Source organism: Ooceraea biroi, chromosome 4 (assembly GCF_003672135.1).
Source record: "Ooceraea biroi isolate clonal line C1 chromosome 4, Obir_v5.4, whole genome shotgun sequence".
NCBI classification, from domain to species: domain Eukaryota; kingdom Metazoa; phylum Arthropoda; class Insecta; order Hymenoptera; family Formicidae; genus Ooceraea; species Ooceraea biroi.
The window spans coordinates 771,258-798,919 of NC_039509.1; the positions used below are offsets into that span (position 1 = coordinate 771,258).

Below are 27,662 nucleotides of genomic sequence, written 5' to 3' on the forward strand. Positions count from 1 at the left end.
CTATTAGCAATATTATATTATAATTTCGTATTATACGTGGTCGCGATTTCTCTACTGATCACAATTGTAATTAGTATCCACACGTTTAAATATTTTTATCGGTCTTTTAGATATATTTTTGTAACAATTCGTCCTTCGCAAATTTCTGCCACGCAGTTCCTGACCAAGGCCGGGGCAGATTCTCTTTTCCTACCGCTACATCAAAGAGACCGCGCGCTTGCGTACAGTCGCGGCGTGCACCGTCGCGCTGACTATCCGCTGACTGCAGAATGTTTTGAAAGCCCGTAGACTCACGTCGTACGCGCGGCACACGTAATTGCGTGCAGTTATCCTCCTGACGAATCACCCGAATCGCGTCCCGATCGAATCGGGTCTACTCGTCGGCCGCGAGTCCTCCAGTGTCCTCCTTTCGGCGCGGACGTGTGTTCGCTCGTTCGCGCGATCATGAGTCTGGTGCGGCAGAACTTCCACGAGGAGTGCGAGGAAGCGCTCAACAAGCAGATCAATCTGGAGCTGTTCGCCAGTTATGTCTATCTGTCTATGGTCAGTCGGCGTATCGATCAGAGCCCCAGCCTTTGACGTGTACCTTCGCCCGTGCTCCTTCAACCGCGCGATCGAAACGTGTATCCGCTGTATACATATATACGAGAGCGTTTAACAATATTTCATGACGCCTCTATTCTTTGAGCAACCTTGTTGGTTGTAACAGCTATTCCGGGTGCTTTTCGTCATCGATTATGATAGAGCCAGCCCCCTTTACCCTTCCTTTGCGTCAGGCACGTGTCGCCTTCCCGCATTGGCCCTAATCCTTTCGAACAGTTTGGCGTTACGCAGAAGTGTTACGCTGCTGGAATCGAAACTAGATAAAAGCACTCGTCTCCGGTCCTGATGGAATATCTTGAGAAATGATTTGTCACGCTGGATTACGCCACGGAATTTCGTTGCGATTATACTGATTGGATGAATAATAAATTGTGATAAATTTTGATACAATATGTATTTTTTATTCACTATATTTACGAAACTATGTTCAGTCTTTCAAGGTCATTACAACAAAATTCCACTGTCGATCGAATAATTGCGTAAATAGAATTACAAATTGGATTAAGAAGTTTAAGAATAAATTAATAAATGCCAATGAAAGTTGCTCGATTATAAATAACAGATTCTAAATAACGAAATGTTATTTCCCTTCGGCGTGTGCATTCCGCGTTTGTCGCATCGACAATGCATTTCATTGCAGGCGTGCTACTTCGACAGGAGCGACGTCGCGTTACCGGGGCTTTACAAGTACTTCAAGAAAGCGTCGGACGAGGAGCGCGAGCATGCCATGAAGTTTCTGACTTATCAGAACAAGCGGGGCGGCGACGTCGTGCTGATGGACATCGCCGCACCGTCGAGGAGGAACTGGAACAGCGCAAAAGACGCCATGACCGAGGCTCTGCAGCTGGAGAAGAAAGTAAACCAGGTGCGTGCGCAGGCGGCATTGCAGGCGCATAATCGATTGTAGTTGACAATAGCGCAGTTATAAAACAAAAACTATATTCTCTGAAGTTTTAATCGACGAAATGAAATTTCTGATTGACTTTTATTTTATTATCAAATTGCGAACTATGGATCTAATTTTCACTTTAATTGTTTAAACTTTCTTACTAACATTATTATAAGCGCCGAATTCATATTTTTGATAACTATTTTCTGATAGATTTCGCGGTAATTATTAATATATTTCTCAGATATTACTGATTACCGGTGCTTTAATGATACGATCGAGCACTCTAAGAGCACTGTCGATGACTAACAGCAAAATTAAAGTTTATGCACTTCGCTAATCGAGGTTCAAGGTTTTTTTTGCACCTTCTGCTAATTTAATTATCATAAATGGTGTAACTTCGTTGCTAAAGTGAGATATCTGCTGAGGCAGTACCGTTTTAAGTCACATTCTAGCAATCGGGGGTGTAACTCAGTGGTAGAGTGTCCGCTTCGCATGCGGAAAGTCCTGGGTTCAAATCCCAGCTCCTCCAAAATATTTTTTTTCTTTTTGATTTTTCTCATTATTACAAGAAATAGAAGATACACGTAATAAAACATATGTATTTTTTATTTTACGTAGTTTAATTTGTTTTATAAAACTTATATATACTTTAATAAAAATTGATAGGTACCACTACGATCTTTTCCTCAATTTTCAGAAACTGCTGGAGCTGCACGGAATTGCTTCGACGCACAACGACGCAAATTTCATGGATTTTCTGGAGACTGAATTCTTGCAAGAGCAAGTGGATGCAATAAAAGAGATAGCCAATCACGTGACAAATTTAGAGAGAGTGGGGGAAGGCCTCGGTGTTTATATCTTCGATAAGGAGTTGAAGGATTGAGAAAAAGAGAGAGAGACAGACAGACTTGATTGACTATAACATCGCCAATTTAAGTAGGATTTTAAATAAATATAAAGTGCAGAGCGTTACTCATATCGCATTTTAAAAAAGCGCTGTAAGTGATGAGTAGATCGATAGGCGGAGGAGCAGACGTTTAAACATAATTGTTGTTTGTATTTGCATTCTGATCTTGAAGAAGAGCACAGCTAACGGGATCTTACTCTGACTACTCGTATCAATTATCTTGATGGTGCAATTAATGATCTAGCAACTATAATATATAGCAACTAACTTTGTAAGGAATGTATTCTTAGCCTCTACAAATTGTAATTGCGCACTGTTGTATTGTTTTCAACTAAATAATAATGATTAAAAACATATATTATTGCAATTGCAACATGGGGTCTCCTCACTCAGCTCCCATAATAAAATTTTCTGTGCTACCATATAATACCTTGTCTTCATTATATTCATAGAAATAATTGTAAAACTTAAAAAAGTTTTTTAATGTTATTTTTGTCAACTTGTTTTAACTGCCCATTTTGTATCTTGCCGTAATCTTCCTTTTATATATTTTTTAATTTATATTTTTATACTTTTTAATTTATAATTTTTATATTTACGTATCAAAACTTGAATATTTGCATGTTTTTATTTATATAAATGCAGAAGAGATTCAATGCAGGAGAAAAATGTAGTTACACGCGTAATAAATAAACCTCTCTTCAGCAACTAGCTTCTATAATCGTCTTATAACCTATGTAGTGCAATGGCTGTCGCCATCGGTTCAAGTCAGTCCTATCGTTAGTCAGCAGTGCTTAGTGTGCTTGCGATCTAGCATGATCGTAATAGTAAAAAATAGTTCACTCAAAAGCAGCGTTGTGCAATGAAACGTAGCCTTCCGTTAATGACTTTCTAATCGTTGTCGATATATTATATTTGCTGTTGCGATGTACATCGAACCGCTGGGAAAAATGTATTTACCTTACATTGTCATCACCACCCTGGTCTGCGTATCTTCGGTCGTTCACGGGGTTAGTAGTTACTTCGACGTTCCCTGAAAGTCATACAAGTCTCCAATGACGCCTGCACGATCCTAACATGTAGCAATTTCAGAGCGAAATCGAGTACGACGGTTGGCTGCAATTGAGGTTATGGCACGCGTTCAACGACGATCCGGTGCCCGAGTTCGTGGAGCGAGGGAACGTCACGGTGTCCAGCGTGCGTAGCGGCGCGTCCGTTGTCGGACAGAATGGTCTGTTGTCGGCGCAGATAAACACGCTGAAGAACCTTGCCGAGCACGACGGCAAGTACAAGCTGATGGCGCGAGCACGCAGCTCCTCCGGCATCGAGTACACCTTCCTCACCTCGGTGCCAGCGGTAATGACACATATTGTAATATAAGTTACCAGGCGTCACCCACGTCTTCTTCTCATTTCCTCTCACTTGAACTCTTGAGAAGGAGCAAATTTATTTTTAAAAACTGCTTTATTCAAATGAGGCAAGCCTATCTGGGATTGCTCGTCACTTTGATGGAAGAGCGTGGGTGATTTCTGTGAATATATTCTATACTAATGGTACTTGAACGTGAGCTAATGTCTCTGACGATTGATATATATAGTGTTATCTGCTTGGATCCGATCTGGAAGACATCATAACGATATGGCTGGACAGTGCTGCCGAACCGATAGCTGTAAGCGTTTCATCGTTGGGTCCGTGCACGTTGCAGAATCCTTTCACGAATATGTGGACGACGAATGTCGTGGTCAGGTATACGGATGGTGGTCCAATCCCAAACACGGCTGTGTATCTTGAGAAACTTGAACGAGAACGGGAATCAAGGGAGAAAGGCGAGAGCAAGGACAACCGTTCGTTCCTCGCGAAATACGTAAGTGCATTGTTTCGATAAGATTTTGTACTTGAGAAGGAGATGTCACGTACTTGTTTGTTTATGACAAATTTGATTTAACAAGCGATTTCTTTATCTCTGTTACAGTGGATGTATCTTGTCCCCTTGATGCTCATTCTGTTCCTGGCGTCCGCGAATGCAGAAGCTAACGTAGAGGCAAGTGCACAAAGACAATGATCTCCGAACGAAGATAATTTCCATGTCCTTGCGTGTGCAGCGTATCCCAAGGGGTGGTCTTGCGAAACTTGTCCACATTTATAGGATAATTTAATATAATAATAGCCATAATATATACATACATATTAAAGTGATGTAATTATAAGCATTATTGTATAATAACGGTTCTGCAAAAATAAATAAAATTATTAAATTAAATATCTTTGGACTATGTATATCTCATTGCGCTAAATAACATGATGCAGTGATACCGATAATGCGACATATTTACAGTCGCGTGGAAGGGGGGTTACTATGTATATAGAACTGTGAAAAATCAATATTCTCCATCACCGTGCCAATGGCAGAGGCACAACATTAGCAGGGCGCGCTATGACAATGCCTGATGCCTGCTCAGAATGGCAGAGTTCTCGCTGAACATACAAAAGCATATTAAAGCAGGCCTCGTTGTAAGTGGAAAATTCGATGGGTCACACGCGTGTCTCGCGGCCGCCACGCCTGGTGGGACCATCCTGGTGCACAGTCCTCACAGGCAACCGTCGATCAACCTCAACGATCACAAGCAATCCAGCAAAAGATTGTCATGGAGCGGAGAACTCGCAGAGCTTCAAATTGGTACCGAGGTCTGAGCGCTTTAAAGTCGACACGTTAGAAATTTTTTTGCACGACAAGTCTGTGCACTCTTCTCTATATTCTTCTCGCATTTAGGTAAAATCATTGTGCGTCGGTCGTCTCGGAGAAGATGAACGAGATATTCTCTTGGTCGGTACTATTTCCCACGTGTTAGCTTACCACATCGAGGACAACGCCGATGTCTTTTACAAAGAGGTATCATAGAGATTGCAGACTGAAAAGTCTTAGGACCGGTTTAATCGTGTCTAATAATTTTAGATGTCGGACGGCGCGAATTGTATGATTGTTGCGAAAGTTGGGTGGGTACCGAATTACGTTGTGGTAGTAGGTGGCAACTGCTCGGTGACTCTCTTAGACGCGCAGGGTACAGAAATCTTTTGGACAGTGATGGGAGGTATTGTCACTTCACTAGCGGTCTTTGATTTCGACGGGGATGGAGAGAATGAGGTAGATCAAATTACGCGTGTGGATTTAGCTCGTCTAGCTTGGATTTCCTTCTGCGAATTATTTCATCTTTTAGCTACTGAGTGGTACAACAGACTTTGAAATTAGAGTGCAAAAGGAAGATACCACACTCTGGGAAACCAAAGAAACGGGAGGGATCGTTGCCCTCACTGAACTCCCGCACAGACAGTTTGCTTACGCGATTGAAAATGGGACGATCGGCGTCTACGCAGCAGGACAAAGATTGTGGCGGTTGAAGGTAAAATCATTTATAGAAAATTATTATTTGCAGGATGATTGCATAAATCCTGCACAACCGCTATGTTTCCGCTGTTACTTTGGAGCTAAAAAATCAAGCACTGTTAGAATAATGCAATAAGACTTATGAGATCTAAATATCAGTCCAAGCACAAAATAGTGTCCATCGGAACTTTCGACATTAACGGTGACGGCGTGCCAGAGTTGGTCACCGGTTACAGCAGCGGGAAATTGGATGCGAGGACGTTCAGCACCGGTGAAGTCATGTTTAAGATTCAACTGCTCTCCGGTGTAGCGGGCATAGTGGAAGCTGATTACCGAAGAACGGGTAAACCCGACTTGGTAATAGTCTCTACCAATGGTGAAGGTGAGAGTTGTTGAAAATTATTATCTTCATCGCTATATTGTCTACAATTACCATTACGAAAATCTTAGCTCGTGCGTTACATTCCATACAGTGCGCGGATACAGCGCGGGTTCCGCGATGCAAACACCTGAACCCGGCGAGATGATACGCGATTTACTGGCCAAGAAACAGGCGCTGCAGATGGAATTGCGTCAAAGGGCTGCGACAGGTTCCAGCATGTATTACGGATCCAGATTAGCCGTCAGCTTGATGACCAACAGGAGCGCAGCCCGGATTGCGTTCGCTGCCGGACCTGGGCTTCTGGTAATATTCGTCGTTCACAGGAATCTTCTGAAATCACTTGATAATCTGATGAGCGTAAAACGATATCTAGGTGCATTGCGCCATCGTATTCGCTGAGGGTGTTTTCGAGGGTGAGACACTGGTCACGCATCCCAACCGGCCACAGGGAGAGCTAGAAATCGCACTCTATCCTACCAAGAACGATCCCGTGGATATCTTCGTCAAAGTGTACGTCGGGCCTCCCAGCACCGACCTGTTGCAGGTGTCTGATAATTATCTTTCTGTTGCTGTAATTACGTAGAGCGAGAGATTTTAAAGATTTCTGATCGCTCCATTTCTGGTATCCAATATAGGTCTTCGAAATCACACGGCAGTTGCCAAGATTCTGCATGTACGAGTTCATCCCGAAGCCGCAGCCTATCCCGGAGGAATTATTGAGCAATGGCGTCGTGGCGGAGGTAAGCCACGTTTGGAGTTTGCACTTGAACAAACATATCTGATCGACGTATAATGTATAAGTTCAAATGTGTAAATCACAGGTCGCAGAAAGACCGCAGCGCATCGCCATTTGGTTGAACCAGAGTCTCATCTTGAGCGAGGAACTGGAGGTGCCGGAGGGTGGTTCAGACGCCGGATGTATCGAAGTGTGGCTTCGTGGGATGCGGGACGACAAAGTGCACTGCTTCAAGTCAAACAACAGTGGAAAGGTGACGATCCAAACGAACGATGAAACGTTCGCCGGCGATATTATCCAGTCTCTCGCTATGTACTTGGGCGTCAGAGAGTTGAGCTCGGAGGCCACCTTCCCGGCGGAAGAGAGTAAAATGCTGGAAGCGTTGGAGCGTGTCAAAGGTAACGTCGCAGAAAGAGAGTAGACTTCGAATGTCGATAAATAGATTTCTGGCTGAAGAAATATTTTCGGATGAAATTAGCTGCTCCTAAGGAATGTTCTGATTAACATGATGCTTCTCAGGTCTGAAAGAGGTCGATGCACGACTCCAGGCGGAAGCTGCAGGAGGTTCCACTCTTCTGAAGAACATTGTGGTTCGCTTGGAGGACGCTCGGATTCTGGAGAACATCGACGACATGCGGAAGAGACTGATGCAGCTGAAGAACATCAACGGTGATTTAATCCGGGAGCATGAGATCCGAGTGAATAGCCATCGGGAGCTCGCGGCCAGTCTAAAAGAATTGAATGTTGGTGTCCAGCGCGCGGCGAGACTCAGAGGTAAAATTACTTTTCTTATTATAGAATTATTGCCGATTGCATAATCACGTTTCTTCTGCATTTGTTCTTGCAGTCGGGAAAGCTGCATCCAACGCAGTAGCTCGTTGCAGAGCGGCGATCCAAGATGAAAATCCGAAAGCTCTTGCGCTCGCGATAAGACACGGCTAGCCAAACTGTAGAACGTCCATCCATCCGCAAGACACTTGTCACGCAATACAATCACATGGATTCTGCAACTGCACCATGATTCTTCTTGTAAATACCTTTCATTACGTTCGTAAACGCGTTATCATTATCACCGACATCACCCTGCATGTGCGAATCTGTACTGATAAAGAAGATAATAAACCTTTCAACATTGTCCTAAAGTCGTGCACGCAAGCAATTTTTTTATAAGCACAGATTTATTAAAATGGTTAAAATACATCTATGTAGTGCACGCAACCCATAAAATAAAAATTAAACTAAACTTATAAAATAAAATAAAATAATTTAAATTTCTCAGGAGCAAATCTACAATAAATTTCCACGGGCGGAAATGCTAAATCTTCTTGATGGTGGTAGGGGTGATGGTCGGCGAAGAGTGTTTATGGTACCATCTGTGCAGGCCCTCAGTCTGAAAGGTCCTGCCGAGTATCCTGGACTGCCGGGCAGTTCGGCCAACAATCGTAATATGTTCATGAATATGACCATGACCTGTTAAATGAAAATATTCGTAAATCACAATCGCCGTTTACATAAAATATGAAAGAATAGTTATCAGTTGTTTCACTGAATCAGTTTTTTGCAGATATCATCAACGCTGTGAGAACATGATCAATCATGTGATATCTTTGTGTTTTCTCTTGATTTAGAGCTTATCTGCTACACGTGTGAAACTAATCACTTTTTATCTGCCGTCATACATCATTTATATAGACAATGTCGAAAATAGGAAATAAACATGTTTTTATTCTTGAACTTCATCTGAATTAGTTTTCTCAGAAACTAGATTTACTTCAGTTGCTTATAACTCTGGTATTCTTAGCCAATCCAGGCCGAGTCGTCATTACAATATAGATAAACGCACGAAAATGTTCTTGCTCGTATCGCCTCGCGTGCCTTGAGAACTAGTGTATAGATTTTGTTTGTGGCCTCGCGATCACGCGTAAATGCCATGACTGCGGAGTAAACAATCGTTTAGAATAATAATCTTCTCTATGATTAGCTGATAAACCTTCAGATATTTTGTCCGTCTATAATTCTTTCGAAATAATTATTTTTAGAACAATGTCTCTTTTAATAAACGATAAACAAGAGAGCTGAGTACTGAATTTAATTATTATTTCAAACGAGGAAACAAAACGTCCCTTACTTTATTTTCCAGCGTCATAAAAGGTACATTGTTTGCTCACTGATCGATTGACTTACCTGGTCGACTGATTCCCTCACGGAAATCTCATGGAAAGCGTGAGCCTCGATTTCTTCTGCCCTTTTCTGGCCTTCCAGGGCAGATACCATGCGCTCACCCGGCGAGCAAGAGAGATCGGCCTTGTTTCCCACAAGCAACACGACCGGTGGCACCTTTCTACCTCTCCTCGCGTGCGATACCAGGAACCTGAATGTACGCGACATATGTTTCACGTGCTCGAACGGAAGAATTCAATATCATAAACCGCGCGATCGCTCCGCGACACAGCATTTTTCGTTTTTCTCTGCACTTATTCGGACGAGACATGCGATTGTACATACAAACGCACCTGAGACGGGAAGTCTCATCGAAGCTGACGCGGTCTGTTACCGAGTAAACGAGGACTATCGCATCGGCCCATCGTAATTTCGGCTCGGCGGAGGTGGGCGGATATCCCGGCGGATCTGCTATTTCCCACGAGGATCCCAGATGATTGTCGACACGGTAGATCCTCTCGGTGGTGCAATCGTACTCGCCGATGAAGCGCCTCGTGGCAAATCGCACGGCCAAAGCTGCACGATATCAGAAAATTTGTTAGATTCTTCAATTAATGTCTATCTCATTTGTTTGAAAGAAAATCTGCGTCACTTATAATATATTTGTTCTACATAATATATTCTATTAATTAAATTTGCGCTCATCTTCTGTTGCTCGTTAAATTAAAGCGACACTACTCACCCGATTTCCCAACGCCGGGTTGTCCAAGTAAAATCACTTTAATCGTCTTGAAGGAGTCTTTATTGGTAAGACCCCAGCTGATCGGAGGACTAATCCTCTTCTTGGTGGAGCCTAACGGTGGACTACTATTACTGTCCATGTCTTAATCGCCACTGCCTTCTCTCCGGGGTGTTCCCTTGATTATGAACCCTCTCGCGTGTTCGATGGTATTTAATGGATGCATTATTCATAGCGATCTGTCGCGCGCTGCTTAAGGGGTGGGCACGTAATAAACAATGTGACGACTGCGTGTGCGTCATCGATTATTATTAGAACTATTGCGTAGGATTTTACTAGACTAGTTATAAAAACAAAGGAAGAACGCCTAATAATGCAATCGGCCTCGTATCTATTTTAGGTGCTTCTAATTATTCTAATTATATTTTGGGGCTAATTGCGGCTTGATCGCCGAAGCGATTAATGTGCGCCACACGTGACAACGGCGGACTGTTGTTGTTAATTTCACGTGAGACCTGGAATAGATTCCTGGCGTTCTTTTTCTTTTATCGCTTTGTTACACGTTCCGGCCTTCATATGCGCGTTCTTCCGCAAATATTGCGCACGTGTTGGTCGCCGGCTCTTCGTTGGATCAAGCTGCTGCGCGGTTCGATACATTTGCTATCCTCGCTCGTCAGTGAGTACAACTCGAATAAATCATTTTGATTATTCAGCACCGTGCATGCCATTGCTATTCGTTCTACTCTCTTCAAGAATTATCGGGAATCCGTCACTGAAATGCTCATCGCCAATATCTCGCTCGGGTATTGACAACGGTGTTGCGTGTTCACGTTCACTTCGATATGCTGAAGTCTTGCTCAGGTATTGCCCAGGTCTTGTACAGAACATGCGCGTCCTTTTTCTTCGGCCTTAAGCGAAATACAATGTCTTAAGAGAGCTATATTTAGTTTGCGCACCTGGTCCATCGATGAACGTATTGGATGAGGAAAGTATATTGGAGGGGAGGTCTGTAGGGAAACTAATTTATTTAAATTTCTATTAATGTGATAGCAGCAGGAAACTTGTGAGTAGAATGATCTCTTTTATATATAATTTATTGGATGGATATTTTGAATAATCATATCTTTTCTATTAATTAACGATTTTTTAATTCGTCTCTTTATTTCTTGCCTTAATCTAGATCCACTTTATATATGCGTTTTCCATAAATGACCTGACCGGATAATAGCTTGTCATTTATGGAATGTGCGTACATTATTGCTCTTTAAGGTGGCTTAACCCTTGCAATTTCAAGCCGCGTTAAGCCTCATCGATTATTATCATATATACATAGGTAAGAATAGGGTCACGATTATGTATATTCTAAGGAAACGTTGTACATGTAAAAACGAACTTCTCGTCATTAATTTACATAATCCCGAAATATTCGTAAAGTAACCTATATATTTTTATTTTGAGAAAAGTTGCAAATAATATCGACTGATGAAAATAAGATAACTCGAAACAACTCGAAAGAGATAAATGTTTCGTTAGAAATAAAATAGGTCTCTCTCTATCTCTCTCTGTGTCAGATATATTTCTCGTGATATTAGGGCATCGGTTGTTCGGAAATAGAACTTCCTTGCAGTTGGCCGATAAACGAAGGGAAAAGATATTTAAAGTATCATGATAAATTTACTTGGTTGCATTGACACGTCCGGTTCAGGAACCGAGATTATTTTCTGCGTCTAGATTCTTTGAGGACTGTTGCGTGCTGTTTGGATGATGTAATTACCGTTCTCCGGATTATTAATGAAGGCTCAATGTAGAATAAATAAAGTGTGGGATATAGCTGAAATAAGACCTGAAAGTAACTTTGGAAGAGAACGATAATTATAGTTCAATACGTTTATTTAAGGGTTTTCTATAATAAACTCCATTTTTGCGTAGGTGAATGCTATTGGATGATCAGATTGTTATTTAATCTTTCTCGTAGACGGATTTTTATTTTCGTTCTACAGGTTTCTCTCTTCTGAAATTGATCATCTTATCGCCAGTAGTCTCGCCCAATATGAGTCTGTTATCGACATAATCGTGTGGGAATTACTAGAAAAATCCACATGTTCTCCATTTTTTCTCGGAATTCCATCGGCAATTGTTGGTAATCTGTACACGTTTTCTGGTTATCCGGTTCAATTGATAATCTAAATATAGATGGACGCCGTCGCTGCCGCCGTCCTGCCGGGTTGAAGAAAAGCGTGCCGCCGCTCGTTGACCTCCTGCGAGTTTCACGGGGTTATCAACTGGGCGAGTTCCCCTGTCTCTTATGTGTTATCTATAAAAAACTATCCCAAATTCATTTACGCAAAAAAAAGCCTAAAGGGTCGCGGCGCGTCACCTCAAAGAGACACAGAAAAATAGGGAGGTATCCGCGGGGGCGACCACAACGTAGCTACACGCGGATAAGATAACGACGGATCTTTGGCGCATGAAAAACAAATAGGAAGCGCGGATGGTGAAAAAGTCATTAATTTCTTTCTTTTTCTCCCCCACGTTGTTTTCGCAACGGAATGTCGTCGTCTGTCCATCCGACTCGTACACACGAGGTCGGCAGATGGTGACCTCACTCGCACCTCATGCGCATGGCCTGCAATCAGGGTTGTTTCGCTGCGAAAGCACCCCGACAGTGCATCAGCAGAATTAAAAAGAAAGTAAGATAATAAAAAAACAGAAGTAAATCAAAATCATCTCTATCTCATCTTCGATGACGAAACGATTGCGTCTAGAACAGGAATCGATCACCCCGAGGAAGAAAAGGAGAACACGCAGGGTGGGAACAGCGTCTGGTATATGTTAAATTAGGACGGGACGATTTTTGCGACTGTTCAAGATACTTCGCAGAAGACGGAGGCAGTTGATAGGGGAATATCTTTATGGCGGTTTGCTGTGTGGCTGTTTGCTAAATTTGGCGGACAGCTGATACTGATGCACTGTTTACGAGCCGGGCAGGCAAGATATTGACACGCTATCGCACGCTGCATTAATAAAGTCCGACACCCGCAGATGGATTTGATAGTTTTTTAACGTCGCGTCAAAGATACGACAGGACGTCCCCTCCAAGGGGGCAAGGTGTTACGATCCGTTTTAGAGCGCCTTTACGCTCTGCTTTACCACGCCGTACGGCGGTGTAAACTCGGTTTATGGTCCCATCGTAATGGCAGGCCCCGTCTCAACGAAGAAAACGATACGTTCCCCCGATTACACAGTCGGCTGTATTTCAGCTCTAATCCGGGTTGGTGCCAGTCGCTGCATGATTGAAAGCTGAGCTTTTAGCGCGTCTAGCGCGAGCAAAAGGCCGGTTACTCGCGGTTACGGTTGCAATTCTTTGAACTTGAATTAATGGAGGCCTCCGGCGAATAATTAAACGAGCATGTGCAAGATGAAACGCGGGTACAATGTCTGAGAGTAAATCTGCCTACGACGTTTACAGCTTTTAGTACAGTTACGTTAAGAATTCCTTGCGAGATCGATTCATCGATCTTTTATCAACATGTGGACGATTCACGCATTGAATCGTTAGTCGTTGTTGTTATTCGATTTTTCTGACATCTGCGTTTCTGTCTGGACGCTTAGATTGTGGCTTGGCTCTGTCCGTTTCCTGTTTGTTCCTCGGCCCGTTCTCTAATCAGTCTTCTTGTAATCAAATTTATCGAAATGCTGACTCGGTGCGAACTTGACGTATAAATTCCCATGTGAAAGCTTAATTAAATTCCAACTGCAAAAAAATGCAAACATCTGATATACATCCTGCACCGTTTCTTGGAATATACACTTGTGACCTGACACGATTTTTCCCGTTATAAAAAGATTATTGGCAGCTGTATTATGAAGAAATACGAGTGCGGGCAGGCCTCCGAGCTTTCTATTAATAAATGACCAGCTTGCAAAAAAAAACTCTAACATTCTGCCAGGAATACTTGCACGATGATTGCACTTATAATTATAACCGCACAGGCATTAAAATGTCAGCTTCTTTTCATTCTTCTCCCATCCATAAACATTAATTCCATGTCGATGTTAATGTACCGGACAGCAGGGTGAAGTTTTGTTTTCGCACTGTTGCTTGTCATGCATCTTGCAATGCATGCCTGAGAAGCTGGTGGAACAGATCCGTATCGGAATACAAGACGTTGAAATACAGTTGAGCGTTATCGATAGAACGTACTCGTCTGCTTAATTAATTCCTTTCCGTCAGTTGGAAGAGTCTTTAGAAATTTTTAAATCGCCGAGTCTACGCGCGTGCGTTCGTTGTACCTTTTAGTTATTTCTTATTTTGTGATGAACCGGCGCGTGTTAACGAGCAGACTTGAGCTATAACTGGCGCCGGCGTGATAAGAAAAAAAAAAGAAAAGAAAAAATTCTGTCGCTTCCTCGATTACACGAGGAGCCAGGTCGAGCGTCGACTGAACTTGGACCCTACGGCGTAAACGAACGAAACAAGTTCGTTCCCACACGAGACGGCGCCATTCTTTATTAATCAATAGCAGAAAGGAATTTTCCGAGGCATCACTTGTCCCCTGCGGTACCCCTCGATCAGCAAGAAAAATTTCGTGCGTGTGTTAGATGACGTCACCAGGATGAATAATATACGCGATAAATAATAACGCGATTTTCGCTGACTTAATCGCGCGCTTCGCCGATTGAATCAGTCTTGCAGTGGCATTTCGACGCGTACGGTTCGGAAAAGCACGACGAATATTAATAGCACATCGCGGAACAAGTAACTTTGTAAGAATACACGGAAATATAATCTTACCGAGATTTATACCAGCAGAATTTCCATTCAAGAGAATTCCCATCAATAAGCGTCTTTTGAATTCGCCTGAAATCGTATTGTTTGCATTAAGAAACGTCTTTTCAATTAAAAAATTTAATTTAAAATCCTCGTAGTATCTTGGCGCCACGGAGATTATCGCCAACTGTCCCAAGTACATCCCGCTATTATTAAAGCGCAATATTAGTTATCATGCTACATAGTTACACTTATCAACGAGAAATTATGTCACTACATACGGTTCAAAACATGATGTTTGAGAACAACGTCCGAGAACGGTTTTTTTTAGATGAAATGCGACGCGTGGCCGCGGCGCAGGGAAAACGGCGCAGGGAAAACGGCGATACTATAAAACTATTCTCAACTAGCGTGAGAACTCTCGGCGATTTGCCAGGCGAAACGGTGCCGAGAATCGCATGCGGTGTGCAGTGAATTTTGTTAAAGGTCGTTGCAACAATAAACGGGATTTCGATTGTTTTGCGCACGCGGAAGCTTAACGAGAAAAAAAGTTATCGCATCTCTTTTTAATTAGTTGTTAACTCTATGGGTGCTCAAAAGTCGCACTATCTCTTGAAAAACAACTGTAAGTCTGTAAGAAACACGTTAATTTTGGAAATAGGTGGTTTCGCGGCTTGCGCATTGCGATAATAATGTTTATTAATAATTAAAATAGTTAATGTACCATTACGTCGAAGCGAAAATTCCCGCGTCGTCAGGTTCCCGTAAATGTATTTTAATTTCGTATCGATCAAGTTGGCGCGGAAGAAGATGCTCTGTCCTCGTAGATAAAGATCAGCGGTGCAGCGAGTAATTGGAAGATAGACCGATTGAATCATCTGTGCGATAAGTGTCATTGCTTCAAATACAGCCGCTCGTTTCTTACCGTTCGTTGATTCAGTCGTTGCGATGGCATCTCGACTGTTCTCGAATGTACGCACGATTGCTTCGCTGATCAGTCATCATTAATATTTCAAAAACGGACGTAACGCTGTTTGGCGATTCAAAGGGACAAGTTACGTTTCTGAAAATCCATAATAATGTCATATTACTATATGTCACTTTCGAGAGAGGCACTGCTTATATTTAATTGTTTATTGATCGAACGTCACTCCTCGATTGTTCTTTAAATCAATAACTTCGTCTGAAACGGACCTCAATAGAAAATATGGCAAATACATCGCTCTACGTAGGCCTGATAATTTTCACAGAGCTTTTCCGCTAGACTTTTGCTCCCTGCTTTGCTGCTTGCCCCCTTATTGTCTTATTGTTCATTTACGGTGCGATGCACCGTGATATGCCCCCCCGCGAACGCGCGAGCTATGTCAAAGTGCAACCAACGTTCGTGCACGTGATAGCTTCGCAGATCGGACCTAGATTCGGCCAGTTGCACGACCGAGTTTCTCGCTCACTCGCTCGCTCGTGGGCGGAAAAAGAATCGGTGGAAAAACAGCTGATACGCGGAGGATGATCGACGTGCGACCGATACCAACGTTGGCGCGTAGTCGAACTTAACCCCGTTTATAATACTCCCTTGGTTGCCGTTACCGCTGTTCAGCTACTCTTATCAACCCGGAGACTAAGTCTAAGCAACGCGATTTTTCGCCGACTTAATCGCGCGCTTCGCCGATTGAATCAGTCGTTGCGGCGGCATTTCGACTGCTCTCGAATGTGGCGCGTCTACTTCGCTGACCGGTCAAGCTATCGCTCTCGTAAACGCTGTTTGCTCATTCATCAGTTTCGCAGAAAACATCATTGATTGACTGATCGATGGGATGCTACATTGTGCTCGATAATCATTCACAGTGAAAAGAGGATTTTTGAGAATTTTCCAACAATAATGAAATATTATGATACGTCTCTCAAGAGCGGCATTTTCCGTCGATCCTCCTCGAGTCCGCCCGCGTCCGACCTTCCTCCTCCGACTCCGCTAGACGCAACGGATCCGCCGTTAAAACGTCGCGTCGAAATTTAACAGACGCGTTTATCGCATCTGGCCCCATCCTTCGATCCGCAATTAGATACCGAGGTGACGCGTGGGACATTTATTATGTCCCACATTTCGCGCTGCGGTGCTTTGGTCGCGGCGTTCGGTATTCCGCCCTCACGTGCACGGGTAAATGACTTTTCTGGCGTGTCACTTCACGCAGGCGGGTCTCGTAAAAGCGGTAGTCATTAGTTGGAGCTAACGAAAACTGATTCCTTCCAGATGGGTTCCCGTTTTCGTGCGATCAGATTCTGGTGGCTTCTTAAAAAAGAAGCAGCGTTAGGTGGCTCAGTACGAGCGAGCCGGCTTATTGACGCGTCCGACTTGTGTATTCACTCCTCCTCCGTTATTGAGTCGCAATTATTCGGTATTTATTGAAACTTCCGTTGAAGAATAAAAGCGCCGATACGGCGCGTTTATCGTGATGTTTCCCGTTTTCACAGTTTCGCAGAAAACATCATTGATTGACTGGTTGATGGGATGCTACATTGTGCTTGATAAACCGTTGACAAGAGGCATCCGGAGGCCTACATTGTTGTTACATTGTTGCTCGTAACGATATCTCGAGTTGTTAATAATAGACGACCGATGGCCGCTCCATAATACTTATTTGCCATCGCGACTGCTTATCAAATTGTTTCTCTTTCGACCGTGGCGCCGATCGGGGGACTCGGAATTTTCATCCCTCTCACGACACAATAATCGCTGCAAAATGAGCCAATTAGCGTCCGCAACCGCGTGTGATTTTCCTTTAATTAATTAATGTTTTTCTTCCGGTCGCTTAATTAATTGTTATTGCTGCTTGCCTGTTCACGTCTGGCTATATTCACTTTCTCAGACTCGTAAACATCCGCGTGCTCCTTCACTCACTGCGCAGATTGTAATCGAATGCAGCTTCGTGAATCATGGAAAACTCTAGCAGTAATATGACACGTGTTTTTTGGAAAGAATCGAAAGAGAGGAAAGAGAAATACGACAAATGTAAAGATATGTCTGCTTAATATCTCTTTTATTTGAAGCAATTAATTACTGCAAATTATGTTAAAAACATAATGTCAACTGCATTACCTCATTTCCCCCTTCTAATCACTTTTATATCGCAGCATAACTTTTTACAAGATTACCGTGAGAGATTTATCCGAAATTTATCCAAATGAAAGAGAGAGAGAGCCGGATTCTTCTATCGGTGCAAGCGAACAAAATATTTATCCCTTTCCTTTTCCTCGTCTCGCCGTATCGCTCTACTCCTTTCGACTTTTGTGATTCATTCTTGCTGATAATACAACTCTGAAAATACAAACATATTGTGCATCCCACGTATAAATTGTGGGTGCGAAGTGCAAACCGGGTCTCGCGCAGGAGATTACGCGGTCACTGCCGTGTGACAATCTGAAACGAGAGAGAAGCCACCCCCGATTGGCGTGACAGACAATTGTTTTCACGTAGCTGTAACGGTGCCTCGAATACATACACGGTGTGATATGATTAATTGCCGAGGAGGTAATAAAGTTAAAAAAAAAGTGTTTTTCGCGACGATAGGGGATGCGATAAGAGGATCACGAAGCTTACGAGTGCCGCGATAGCGTTGTGAGGCAATGCCGCGGGATTTGTCAATCGCAAATTAATCCCGGTTTTCGATACCTTGTTTGGGTTACGTGCTTCATCTGGATGCGATACAAGCGTTATGCTTTACGTGCTTTACTGTTGCCGCTTTTATCGCGTCTTTAACTTGTTTTTAATTCGTCAGTTTTTCACTCGTCGAGGAGGATGATGATACTAGGCGATTGTCGGCTGTAATGTAAGCTAATGCCGTTTAATGGTGATAAATCCATCTGCATTCACGCGCGTGGGTATATGCAGAAAATATTATTGGAAAATTGATTCCGTGATCTCATCGTCAGACAAAGACTGACGAATTAATTAATGACACTAATCGGTTAATAATGCAGACCAGGAAAAGTTCCTTAAAACGCGAATTAACGGCACAATCTTCAGAAGCACAGTGCTTCAGAAGGAAAGCAGTAATCAATGAATTATCATTTTTACGCATTCAGAGAGTTTCTTCTCACTTCTCTTCTTACTCCAGAAGTGCGCAGTTCTTCTTCCACCGATTGTGAAACAGGCTCGTTCTCGAGGTATTATATCCGCGCGCGCGAATCGATTCGGCCCCCAACGCGGAAATCTCCTGCACGTGGCGCGATGGCCCGAGAGATCCGGTTAACGATCCACACGAGTAGAGACCACTTGACGCTAGTTTTCCACGAGTTTTCTAAAGTGGACGGGCACCTCGTGCCGTGCCCGTGCATGTGCAGGCGGTTCACTTAGGCTCAATCAGATCCGTAAGTGGCAGCTATTACAACCGGCACCGGCACTTACAAGATCACGTGCGCGTACTCGGCACATGTTATAATCGCGATCAGCACGTGGACCGCGTGTCCTTGGCGGTCGGTTCTCTCTCGGCGTCCACGTTCTTGGTACCCTCCTCGAGATCGCAGGAACGTGCGGTCCGGAGGATTCCTTCCTGCGAAAAACGATCACGAGCCGGTGTATCGCATCTTGCGCGTGCAACACGACAGGTCGTCGCCGTATATGTACATTACGTGACGCGAACGTAAAACTACCCGGCTGCGGTTTCAGACTGCGGTCCGACTGCACAGAGAGAGACTGCTCACGATCGCGTCCGTAAATAGAACAGGATGCGAGGTGAGTCGCGCAGCGTGTCCTTCACCTGGAAATCGTCGGGTTTCAGCGATAACGCGATACTGACGTTCGTCGAGCATCTACGTCGAGCCTCGTCGTCGTCGACTCATCGTCGGTTGGAGTTCATCATTCATCAAAGTTCGCCGACGTTCCTCCCTCGACAAAAAATTACTCTCCGTGTCAATGAGAAGCTCCGCAGATAAAAGCTGGTTCATCGAACTGTGGCGATCTTCCAAAGCTTATCTGATTTCACGCATCCGCATTGCATTTGAATGCGAATAATAAATGGACGTTGATGACTTTTCTGCTGCGGAGAAGTGTCGTGAGAAATCCGCGAGTCGGCGAGATGAAATCCGCTGATGCAGAAGGTGCTTGTTTACAGTTATGCCTATGAATAGACGGGAAGATATCCATATTCGTCGAGAGATATCGAAATTGCCAAGATTGGGAGGGAAGAAACGAGGGTAGGAGGTCGCAATCGCGCGAGGAGCGACTCCGTATCTGCGAAAAAGTGCAACCGATATATCGAGCTGAGACAAAACAGGGCAATGTGATTAATTAAGCCCGATAACGGGGAGCCCACCCTTCGCCGATCGGCATCAAAGATCACTTCGCGTGATCCTTTCGCGTTTTTGCACGAGATTGGCCGATCAGGCGGCACCTCCCTCGGCTCTCCGATGAGTCTTTGAAAGATAATGCTTGTCTCATTGATGCAATGCTTCATTTTTGCTTCCAACGGCGTGTCTTGTACCGCGCACGTGATTGATAGTGTTTAAACGGCAATTAGTAGTGTCGAGTTCTTACAACACGCCGTGCGCGCGAATGGCGAAACGCGATCTATTTTCGTTGTATTTGATCCTGAAATGGATTTCGCCGCCATGCAGATCAATGCAGTATTATTGGCTTTGCATCGAGGGGAAAGCGCAGTTGACATTTTCTATTCCTGTATCGTGTGAAGTGAATTTTCATGACGCGAATTATCCAACAAACTTACTCGTAAAAATAACTGTATTAACTTTTACCGCAACATCTATAAAAATATTACTTGTTTTAAATTTAACTTAAATTAAAATATTTACTTACTTTAGTGAAATTGCTTACATCGAGCGTAACGGGAAATCAATCTTTTTCAGAAATTCCTCGATCAACTAATCCGCGGTCCAATATTATTTCTAGTCGTACAGATTCCTCGCGTCGCCGTTACATTGAACTCGATTGTCGGGCATTTTAGTGAGATCCGAGGGCACAATAGCATAATGCGGTATCATGTAACCGTCTGGCGGACTTGGTTTTGTCGCGAAGAGATCGAGACTTCGACACGGAGGTTGTCCGAAGAGACGACGTCTTGCAACCCCGATAAAAAGATCGCATTGTTCGTCTCCGGTCGGATTCACGAAGACGCGGCGGATGAAGTACGGCAAAGTGGTAGCCACGGTAAATGAATACGACGGAAATAGAAAACGGGTCTGTCTTCGTGGGCCAGACGGCAGGGCCCGCCGATACAAAAGGAGAACTTCGGTTGACAAAAGAATACATTACGGGAATACTTCGGGACTCGCTTAAAGTACGCGCCGATCCCGAAGTAGGAGCGAATCGTCCCCGTCTTTCATCTCGTCCCTCTACCTTCCGGACCCTTGCCGGCTTGCTTTCGGACGGGGGACGGGTCTCCCCCGTGGATGAAAAAAAAGCGAATTCGTGCCATCAGACGCGCGTCTGGTCGCCAACGACCCCTTCTCCCGTGTCGCTGGCCCCACGACCGGCGAGAGAGTCCATCGAGCCTCCTCTATTCCTCCTCCACCTCCTACCTCTTCTTCCACTGCTTCTCCCTCCTTATCGTACCTCTCTCCCCCTGAAATCTAGAACAAGAACCGCGTGGCGAGGCAGCCCGGTACCAGTGGCACCGACGAACTCGGTACCAACGGAGGTCTTTTCAAGGTTTCGAATCTTGTAGCATCGTCCACGCCGCGAGATTCCTCACGACAGCGTCGGGGAAACCAACGGGAAGACCGAAGAATCTTGAGAAGCAATTCGACTCGAAGAAAAAGAAAAGCCGTTTGAGCTATTGTTTGGCTGCAGAGGCTACCAAACGTTAGACCGCACATTGAGACTGAGGACCAGCTCGCGAGGATTCGATCCGAGCTAGCGAATGCGCCCACGAAGGATACTGAAGCATCAGGACTCTCGGAATCTAGACAGAGAGCGAGAAAGAGAGAGACAGCTTGCTGCCGGCTCGCCACTTTTTCCACAATCCTTACAGTGACCGTCCAAGTCAAGAAACGTGAAGATGAGACACGTGATGAACAAGACGAAAACGGTGCTTCTGCTCGCGCTGCTGCTCCTAAACGTCCTTCTCGCCGCCGGATACGTTCCCTACAAGAAGTCACATCTGAAGATGCAGAAGCTGTGCTCCAAGAGCCTGAGCGATGCCCTGTACGTCGTCTGCCGGGAGAGTGGCTACAATGAGCCCTTCTCGTACAGTGGTGAGGACGAGCCGAGGGCGGACACCGGGCCCGGACTTGTCGAGGAGTGCTGTTACCACTCGTGCAGCTACGATCAGCTCACGCAGTACTGCAAACCCTTGCCGGAAGAGAAACGAGCTGACTCGAGAGACGTCATGTGAGTGGATGTTAGTGGCCTTTTTGTTTTTACTCGTTTTTCTCCTCCCTCATTTTCCCCGCATGTTCTCCAGCACGATCAAGATTCATTTCCGACTCTCATCTATCATTTTACAAAAATTAAAGAAATTACTTCCTTCTTGTTTATCAATTGCGGCATATTTTAAGCGAGCTACTGATTTACATGACTGAATGGCAGTCGTACGTACGAGAGACGAGAACAGCTGATGTATCGACGTTCTAATTAATTTATCACGCTTTAATTTATGTTACTCATCGATTGTGATTCCTCACATAATCATAAAACAATTACGCGTGATTTGTAATGTATTTACCGCCGTGGATAAACGGATTTATCTCCATCCGTGACAAGAGTTTGCAAATTACTACATGATCGCGTGTTGTAAGTACACATAATGACAGCTTATAGTGTTAGTATTTATTAACGATATATTAATCGTTTCGCGTGTTTCAATTGATTACTAAACGATTGATTACTAAACGATCAGTATTGGACATCACTTGGTGTACTCAACGTGGGCACGTGTACTCTCGAGTGAGCGAGAAACCAAATTAGAGAGAAAGAGAGAGAGGGAATGAGAGGCCGTGTTATCGTTGGTTCGGTGATAATTTCCTTTTGCTTCTCCTAAAGTTCACGGTTGTACATGAACTGGCCTCAGGAGGAAGGTTAGTTCGAAGTACTAGGACAATTCGCTATCGTCGATGTATCTACTTTCTTCTCTCTTTTTCTCTCGTTTTCTTTCTGCTCTCTTGCTGTTTCGCGATGATGCCCTGTGGTTTATCGATTTGTATGACTTGTTTTTTTTCCTCGAAATCTCGGTCCAACTTTAATCTGGACATTTACACAAATGTTTATAGAACTGTTTGTCACGGCGTTCGCAAACCTGCGTTCATTATCAAGCAGCATGTTTATTATCGCACTTTTTTCAACAACTGCGTTTATCTCGTTAATTTTTCGCTCATTAGCCTCGACTTAGGGTCGACGTACTAACGCGGATTTTGAAGATCGTGGAATCACAATATTCATGCGCGGCTAAAGAAATGTGATCGGTACGGTTGAGAGCGAACGGGGAGTTTGACGAGTTTGCTTTGCTTGATAATATTAATATGACTAATATTTCTACAAGATACTAATATGAATGTTTCTACAAGAATAATAATTTTGCCGATTTTGTGTGTAACTTGTTCATTTATGTTTCCTGTTTTATCTTTCAGCGGGGAGTCGAACGTAGCGAATTTGCCTTATTCCACATCGACGAGAGATCTGTCGTCGGAGCAGAATCCACCATTGGAGATGGACCATGTCGGCGGTGCGATAAAACGTAAGGTCGATGATTTGAAAAGGGGACGGCACAGGGGGAAAGGTGGTCGCAATGATGATGAATGCAGGGGAAAGGCTGATGCGAAAAAGCGACATCGCGGCAGGCATTGCAGATGCCGGCATCGGCGTCTGCAGTGTCGCCGAGCTAGCAAGGTGCTTCCATAAAAAAAGAAAATGTCATGACGTCATTGCCTGGCTCTTTATTAACATTTTCGTTGCGCTCGCTATTGTAATCGATTGCCAATTGCATCCTCAATGCATTTCTACTGTTTCATAATCCATACATTCGCTTCGAAATATCTATGTCTAACATGTGTAGACATTACATGTGTACGCGCAATGAATGTTTTTCAGATATCTGTAATATAATTATTTGATATTTTTGTCGAATTTCAGATACAAGAATTCGTTTATTTCAAGATTTTGATTCAATTAATGTTTCAGTATTATTTCCTCTTGAAAGCGAAAGAGCTTGAGCTTGTTTAACATTGGATTATCTTTATCTGTTTTTAACTTCAACTTTTATTATCAAGAACTTAAACGAACATTCTAAATAATTCTTTTCCTTCTCTTTCTTTCACTGCAATTAGAAATACACTTGATATACACGTGTTTTTATTTACGATACCGTGCAATGTTTTTCCACCTTCTGTTTGTTCACTTCAACAATATAAATAGTTTACACTTGGCATCCAAAAATAAGTACAGATAGAGAATTTCTTTTTTTTTAATTTTGCATGTGCGATACTAGCTATTTGCTATTGCGGCAATTTTTGCATTGCAATGCAGCTTGAAATAACCACCGATATCCTTTGCATGTGCTGTCTTATTACGATGAAAGAACTGTTCATATTAATATTAAAAATATATTTTAATATATATGTTTCTGTCATTGTAGGTTTCCCATGGCAACGTTAAGCCTCTAGTTAACAAATTTACTACAGCACCGCCGACACAAAACACTACATCGTTTCCTGTTACATCATAATAGAACTTATAACGTTAAAAACGATAATCAATTAGCGACTGTCCACACGGAAAAAATAAGGATTAAAAAAAGTCTGCGAGAAGCGACGTGCTCGGAAAGAATCCTTTTCTTTCTTCAGTATCATCATTTGAACGTTTTGATTGATTAACAAAACTTAACAGAGGAAAACGTAATCCACGAAATACAATTTTTCGCGATCTTGGACGAATTTGGAAGGATTCACGATTAAGGAAGCAAAGAAGATCGATTATTTCGTGTGCGAGGCTACAACTTTTCTTTTACAATGCCAAGAACAATGCCTCTAAAGAAAAAGTGAAATTTGATGACATGTCTCAAAAACCATCACGGACTACATCGAATGCAATAATAATAATAAACTCGAATTAGAACACGATTCGAGTGATCAGGCCGTGATCTCGAAAAAAAGATTTCAACAAGTGACTCCGACGTAAGAGCTCCGACGAAGATTCGAGAAACAGCCGGATTCGGACATTCGCTAGTGATGTTAGTTTTATTGATGACTGATGATCTCATTAGTATTAAATTTCTCGTTATATAAATTTAAGGTTTAAGTTAAAGCAGAGTATGAAACATATCGACGAACGCGTACTTTATTAGTCCATCCATGCAGGTGGACAAAAACTAAATGCGGAATTGTAAATTTTAATAAAGACATATACATCTCCAGGTTGTAAGTAGAAGTTTTGTATCATCTACCACACATAGCATAGCATACATCTGAATTGTATCGCTCATTCGAAGAATCCTAGTTAATGTCTGCGTTAACAACCAATTATAGTTTTAATAATAATAGACCAATAAACGTTTATACAAATTAATCGATATGTCGTTTATCTTACGAAGTACCTATCCTTTTTGTATCACAATAAGAAAAATCGTGCAATAAATCAATAAATAAAACGACAAATCTAATGCTACGCTTTAATTTCTATTTTCGCATGTTTTAGTGCTAAATTTTTAATTACAATTAATTTTTGAACGTTTAAAGAATTTGAACTTAAACCGCAAGGCATGGTATATGCGTCGTTTCCTTTTTACACCTGTCGATATTTTGACAGCATTTCGATGCTGTCTCTAAGAAAGCTTTCCAAGCTTCCTCCTTCGGAGCTCTAGGTAGTCTTTCGTAGATATCGTTGTACAATTCTTCCAATTCTTCGTTATTCAGATCGAGACCGAAATCCTCGAAAATCCTGAGGGTCTATGGAACATTATGCAAGTTTATAATATCTTATTATTTCATATATATATATATACATGTTAATCACAAACGTTGTTCATTATTATATCGTCAGTGTTTCGTTATTGTTATTATATGTCATCGACACAAGCGGAACGACATGACCAAGCGTTATCAGCCTTCCAGCAACATGACGGATCGTAATATCGATCTCGACGAATCGATTGAATTCCCTTTCCCGAGAAATAGAATGGATTTCAGAAGCGAGTGGCTTACCGGAGCGCGAAAGGGCGTAATACTCTTGCCGGGCGGATAAGATGATGAGGGATAATATCCTGGCCGACCGTAAATGCGTTCTATCAGGCTCGGACCGGGATCGTAATATCCTGTCCCAGACGTGGTGTACGTTCTGGCTCTGTTTGCAGTCTCCACCGCAATCGGTAGGATGATGTCGCCGATTCGTCCGGGTGTCAGTTGTCTTTTCTGTGGTGCACTGAAGTCGTGAGACTCTGTCGAGTAGTCTGAAAGCAAACGGAATTGCCGTTGTTAATTAAATGCCACGAACCGAGATACAATCGACGTTCAGTTTTCCAAAACGGCAAAATCTCTCCGATCGAAAAGGTAACGAGAAACCATCGGCGTAACTGTCACACTAACACCATATTCGCAGTATGATATTTTATTCTCTTTTTTCTGTAGATCAATGATTGTGAACTACTAATAAATAATTCCTTGCAATTTTATAATTATAATTTTTATAATTACTATTTTTATTGTTACTGTGTTGTATTTTATTTTAAAGCGGCGGATATTTTTATCTAAATTGTCAGCGATTAACTTCATTAACTCGTCAGCTCACCGGGCCCTTCCTGCCTCTTGGACTTCTCGTCGTACTTCTGAAAATCGAATCTCTCCGTGGCTCTCTTGGTTCTACCAGCGCCGAGTCTGCATCTCCTCATGTGCACATCCATCACTACCATTTTGCATTGCATGCTGGCCCACGAGATTCCACATGTAATTAGCACCAGAATCAACACGATCCGATGCTCTCCGTTCCGATGCAGTCGCATCATCTTATTACAATTGGTTTACGATCGTTCGTTCCCGTTCGAGGTTGAGCTTCAATTATTCGCTTTCCACATTCGACACTCAAGATTCGTGGCTCGTCACGTTTTTAATAATGTTCTTATCCAACCGTACGTGTCGAAGACACGTTTATGTAACACGTGCTGATGCACTTTTATCTGGTGCACGTCGCATCATTACATGCAACGGCGTTAATTACAACATATCAAATGACCGATGATATGAGAATTGCTTTCGAGGTGAATTAATGATGACGGCGAGATCGTAGAGGAGAAAATATAGATAAAAAAAACGAGAACACTCGAGATACACGAATATATCTTGCTCAGCATTATACAATTTTCCAAAACTTGAATTTACAAGAATCATTTAAAATATGTAGATGCTATAACAGATTATTTGTCAATTATGATGCTCTTGAGGTGTTACTCTGTGGTTGTATCATTGACGTAATTATGCGGTTTAAAGTAATCTTGTGCGAGTAATAAACGGCGTTACCTCATCGTGTTGTGTGGGCGTTAATTGATACGAGGATAAAATGCTCTTTACGCGACGTGAAAATTGCATATTCTTGCACGTTATGGAAGATTGCACGAATGGAGATTCACTTAAAGACACGTGCTTGCAAAGCGTGCGTGCAATTACCCTCAAGGTATTCTAAACAATCGAAAAGCTACTGAAATTGCCTCATTCATCGTATAAGTATTTTATTTGTATAAATTTTTAGTATAGCATTATAGATCGGATAAGGATTATAGATGAATGGGCTAGGATATTGATGTAAATCAAATATTTAACTTTAAGCTGAAAATAAATTTGATAGTACAATTCTCAGATAGCACTGGACGTTTTAAGGATGTCCATTTTAAGTCCATTTTATATCCGTACGTCCGCGGACATAAAATGGACATTTAAGGAACGTCCATCGTTGGAATTGAAATGGATATCCTATTACGAGCATCCTTTGGATGTTCGATTTATGTCCGTATTTGGATATTACTTTTATGATCTTTTATTTATTATATATTTATTATTATTAGCAATATTTTTAATATACATTAATTTTTACATAATGTTATATAAATTGTATTAAAAATTTCACTTACATATTAAAAAATACATTTTATTATTTTAT

At 42.7% G+C, this 27,662-nt stretch overlaps 6 protein-coding genes and 1 non-coding gene across 10 annotated transcripts; 5 read left to right on the plus strand and 2 right to left on the minus strand.

Annotated features, from left to right (window-relative positions):
* The first annotated feature begins 224 nt into the window (after positions 1 to 224).
* Positions 225 to 2,824, plus strand: LOC105283593 (soma ferritin). 2 transcript variants are annotated; one of them, XM_011346468.3, is made up of 3 exons: positions 225 to 543; positions 1,261 to 1,468; positions 2,193 to 2,824. In XM_011346468.3, the coding sequence occupies exons 1-3, from the start codon at positions 527 to 529 to the stop codon at positions 2,376 to 2,378; spliced, it is 411 nt and encodes a 136-aa protein (XP_011344770.1). In that variant the 5' UTR covers positions 225 to 526; the 3' UTR covers positions 2,379 to 2,824. The 2 variants fall into 2 exon arrangements, with proteins under 2 accessions (XP_011344770.1, XP_011344769.1); XM_011346467.3 differs by having other exon boundaries at positions 228 to 543; positions 1,244 to 1,468.
* Trnaa-cgc lies at positions 1,953 to 2,024 on the plus strand. Its single transcript has one exon. It is a non-coding gene; the product is annotated as a tRNA-Ala (tRNA).
* A 298-nt stretch (positions 2,825 to 3,122) lies between the features above and the next one.
* LOC105283602 (ER membrane protein complex subunit 10) lies at positions 3,123 to 4,472 on the plus strand. Its single transcript, XM_011346497.3, has 4 exons — positions 3,123 to 3,412; positions 3,495 to 3,758; positions 4,000 to 4,266; positions 4,375 to 4,472. The coding sequence occupies exons 1-4, from the start codon at positions 3,329 to 3,331 to the stop codon at positions 4,462 to 4,464; spliced, it is 705 nt and encodes a 234-aa protein (XP_011344799.1). The 5' UTR covers positions 3,123 to 3,328; the 3' UTR covers positions 4,465 to 4,472.
* Positions 4,473 to 4,651: 179 nt separating this feature from the next.
* Positions 4,652 to 8,974, plus strand: LOC105283601 (Bardet-Biedl syndrome 2 protein homolog). The gene is made up of 12 exons (XM_011346496.2): positions 4,652 to 5,087; positions 5,173 to 5,292; positions 5,356 to 5,544; positions 5,618 to 5,800; positions 5,944 to 6,166; positions 6,258 to 6,469; positions 6,540 to 6,710; positions 6,802 to 6,906; positions 6,988 to 7,300; positions 7,422 to 7,676; positions 7,750 to 7,931; positions 8,182 to 8,974. The coding sequence occupies exons 1-11, from the start codon at positions 4,863 to 4,865 to the stop codon at positions 7,842 to 7,844; spliced, it is 2,091 nt and encodes a 696-aa protein (XP_011344798.1). The 5' UTR covers positions 4,652 to 4,862; the 3' UTR covers positions 7,845 to 7,931; positions 8,182 to 8,974.
* LOC105283600 (ras-related and estrogen-regulated growth inhibitor) lies at positions 7,771 to 10,762 on the minus strand. 2 transcript variants are annotated; one of them, XM_011346495.3, is made up of 5 exons: positions 9,805 to 10,762; positions 9,416 to 9,638; positions 9,087 to 9,273; positions 8,273 to 8,372; positions 7,771 to 7,912 (listed from the first exon to the last, which is right to left on the minus strand). In XM_011346495.3, exons 1-5 carry the CDS (start codon positions 9,941 to 9,943, stop codon positions 7,896 to 7,898), a joined length of 666 nt encoding a protein of 221 aa, XP_011344797.1. In that variant the 5' UTR covers positions 9,944 to 10,762; the 3' UTR covers positions 7,771 to 7,895. The 2 variants fall into 2 exon arrangements, with proteins under 2 accessions (XP_011344797.1, XP_011344796.1); XM_011346494.3 differs by lacking the exon at positions 7,771 to 7,912 and having other exon boundaries at positions 8,062 to 8,372; positions 9,805 to 10,720.
* Positions 10,763 to 21,058: 10,296 nt separating this feature from the next.
* LOC105283606 (insulin-like growth factor I) lies at positions 21,059 to 25,078 on the plus strand. 2 transcript variants are annotated; one of them, XM_011346500.3, is made up of 3 exons: positions 21,059 to 21,914; positions 23,150 to 23,408; positions 24,154 to 25,078. In XM_011346500.3, exons 1-3 carry the CDS (start codon positions 21,583 to 21,585, stop codon positions 24,241 to 24,243), a joined length of 681 nt encoding a protein of 226 aa, XP_011344802.1. In that variant the 5' UTR covers positions 21,059 to 21,582; the 3' UTR covers positions 24,244 to 25,078. The 2 variants fall into 2 exon arrangements, with proteins under 2 accessions (XP_011344802.1, XP_011344803.1); XM_011346501.3 differs by having other exon boundaries at positions 21,128 to 21,914; positions 23,150 to 23,256.
* Positions 24,839 to 27,096, minus strand: LOC105283605. The gene is made up of 3 exons (XM_011346499.3): positions 26,301 to 27,096; positions 25,718 to 25,962; positions 24,839 to 25,462 (listed from the first exon to the last, which is right to left on the minus strand). The coding sequence occupies exons 1-3, from the start codon at positions 26,512 to 26,514 to the stop codon at positions 25,262 to 25,264; spliced, it is 660 nt and encodes a 219-aa protein (XP_011344801.1). The 5' UTR covers positions 26,515 to 27,096; the 3' UTR covers positions 24,839 to 25,261.
* Positions 27,097 to 27,662: the final 566 nt, after the last annotated feature.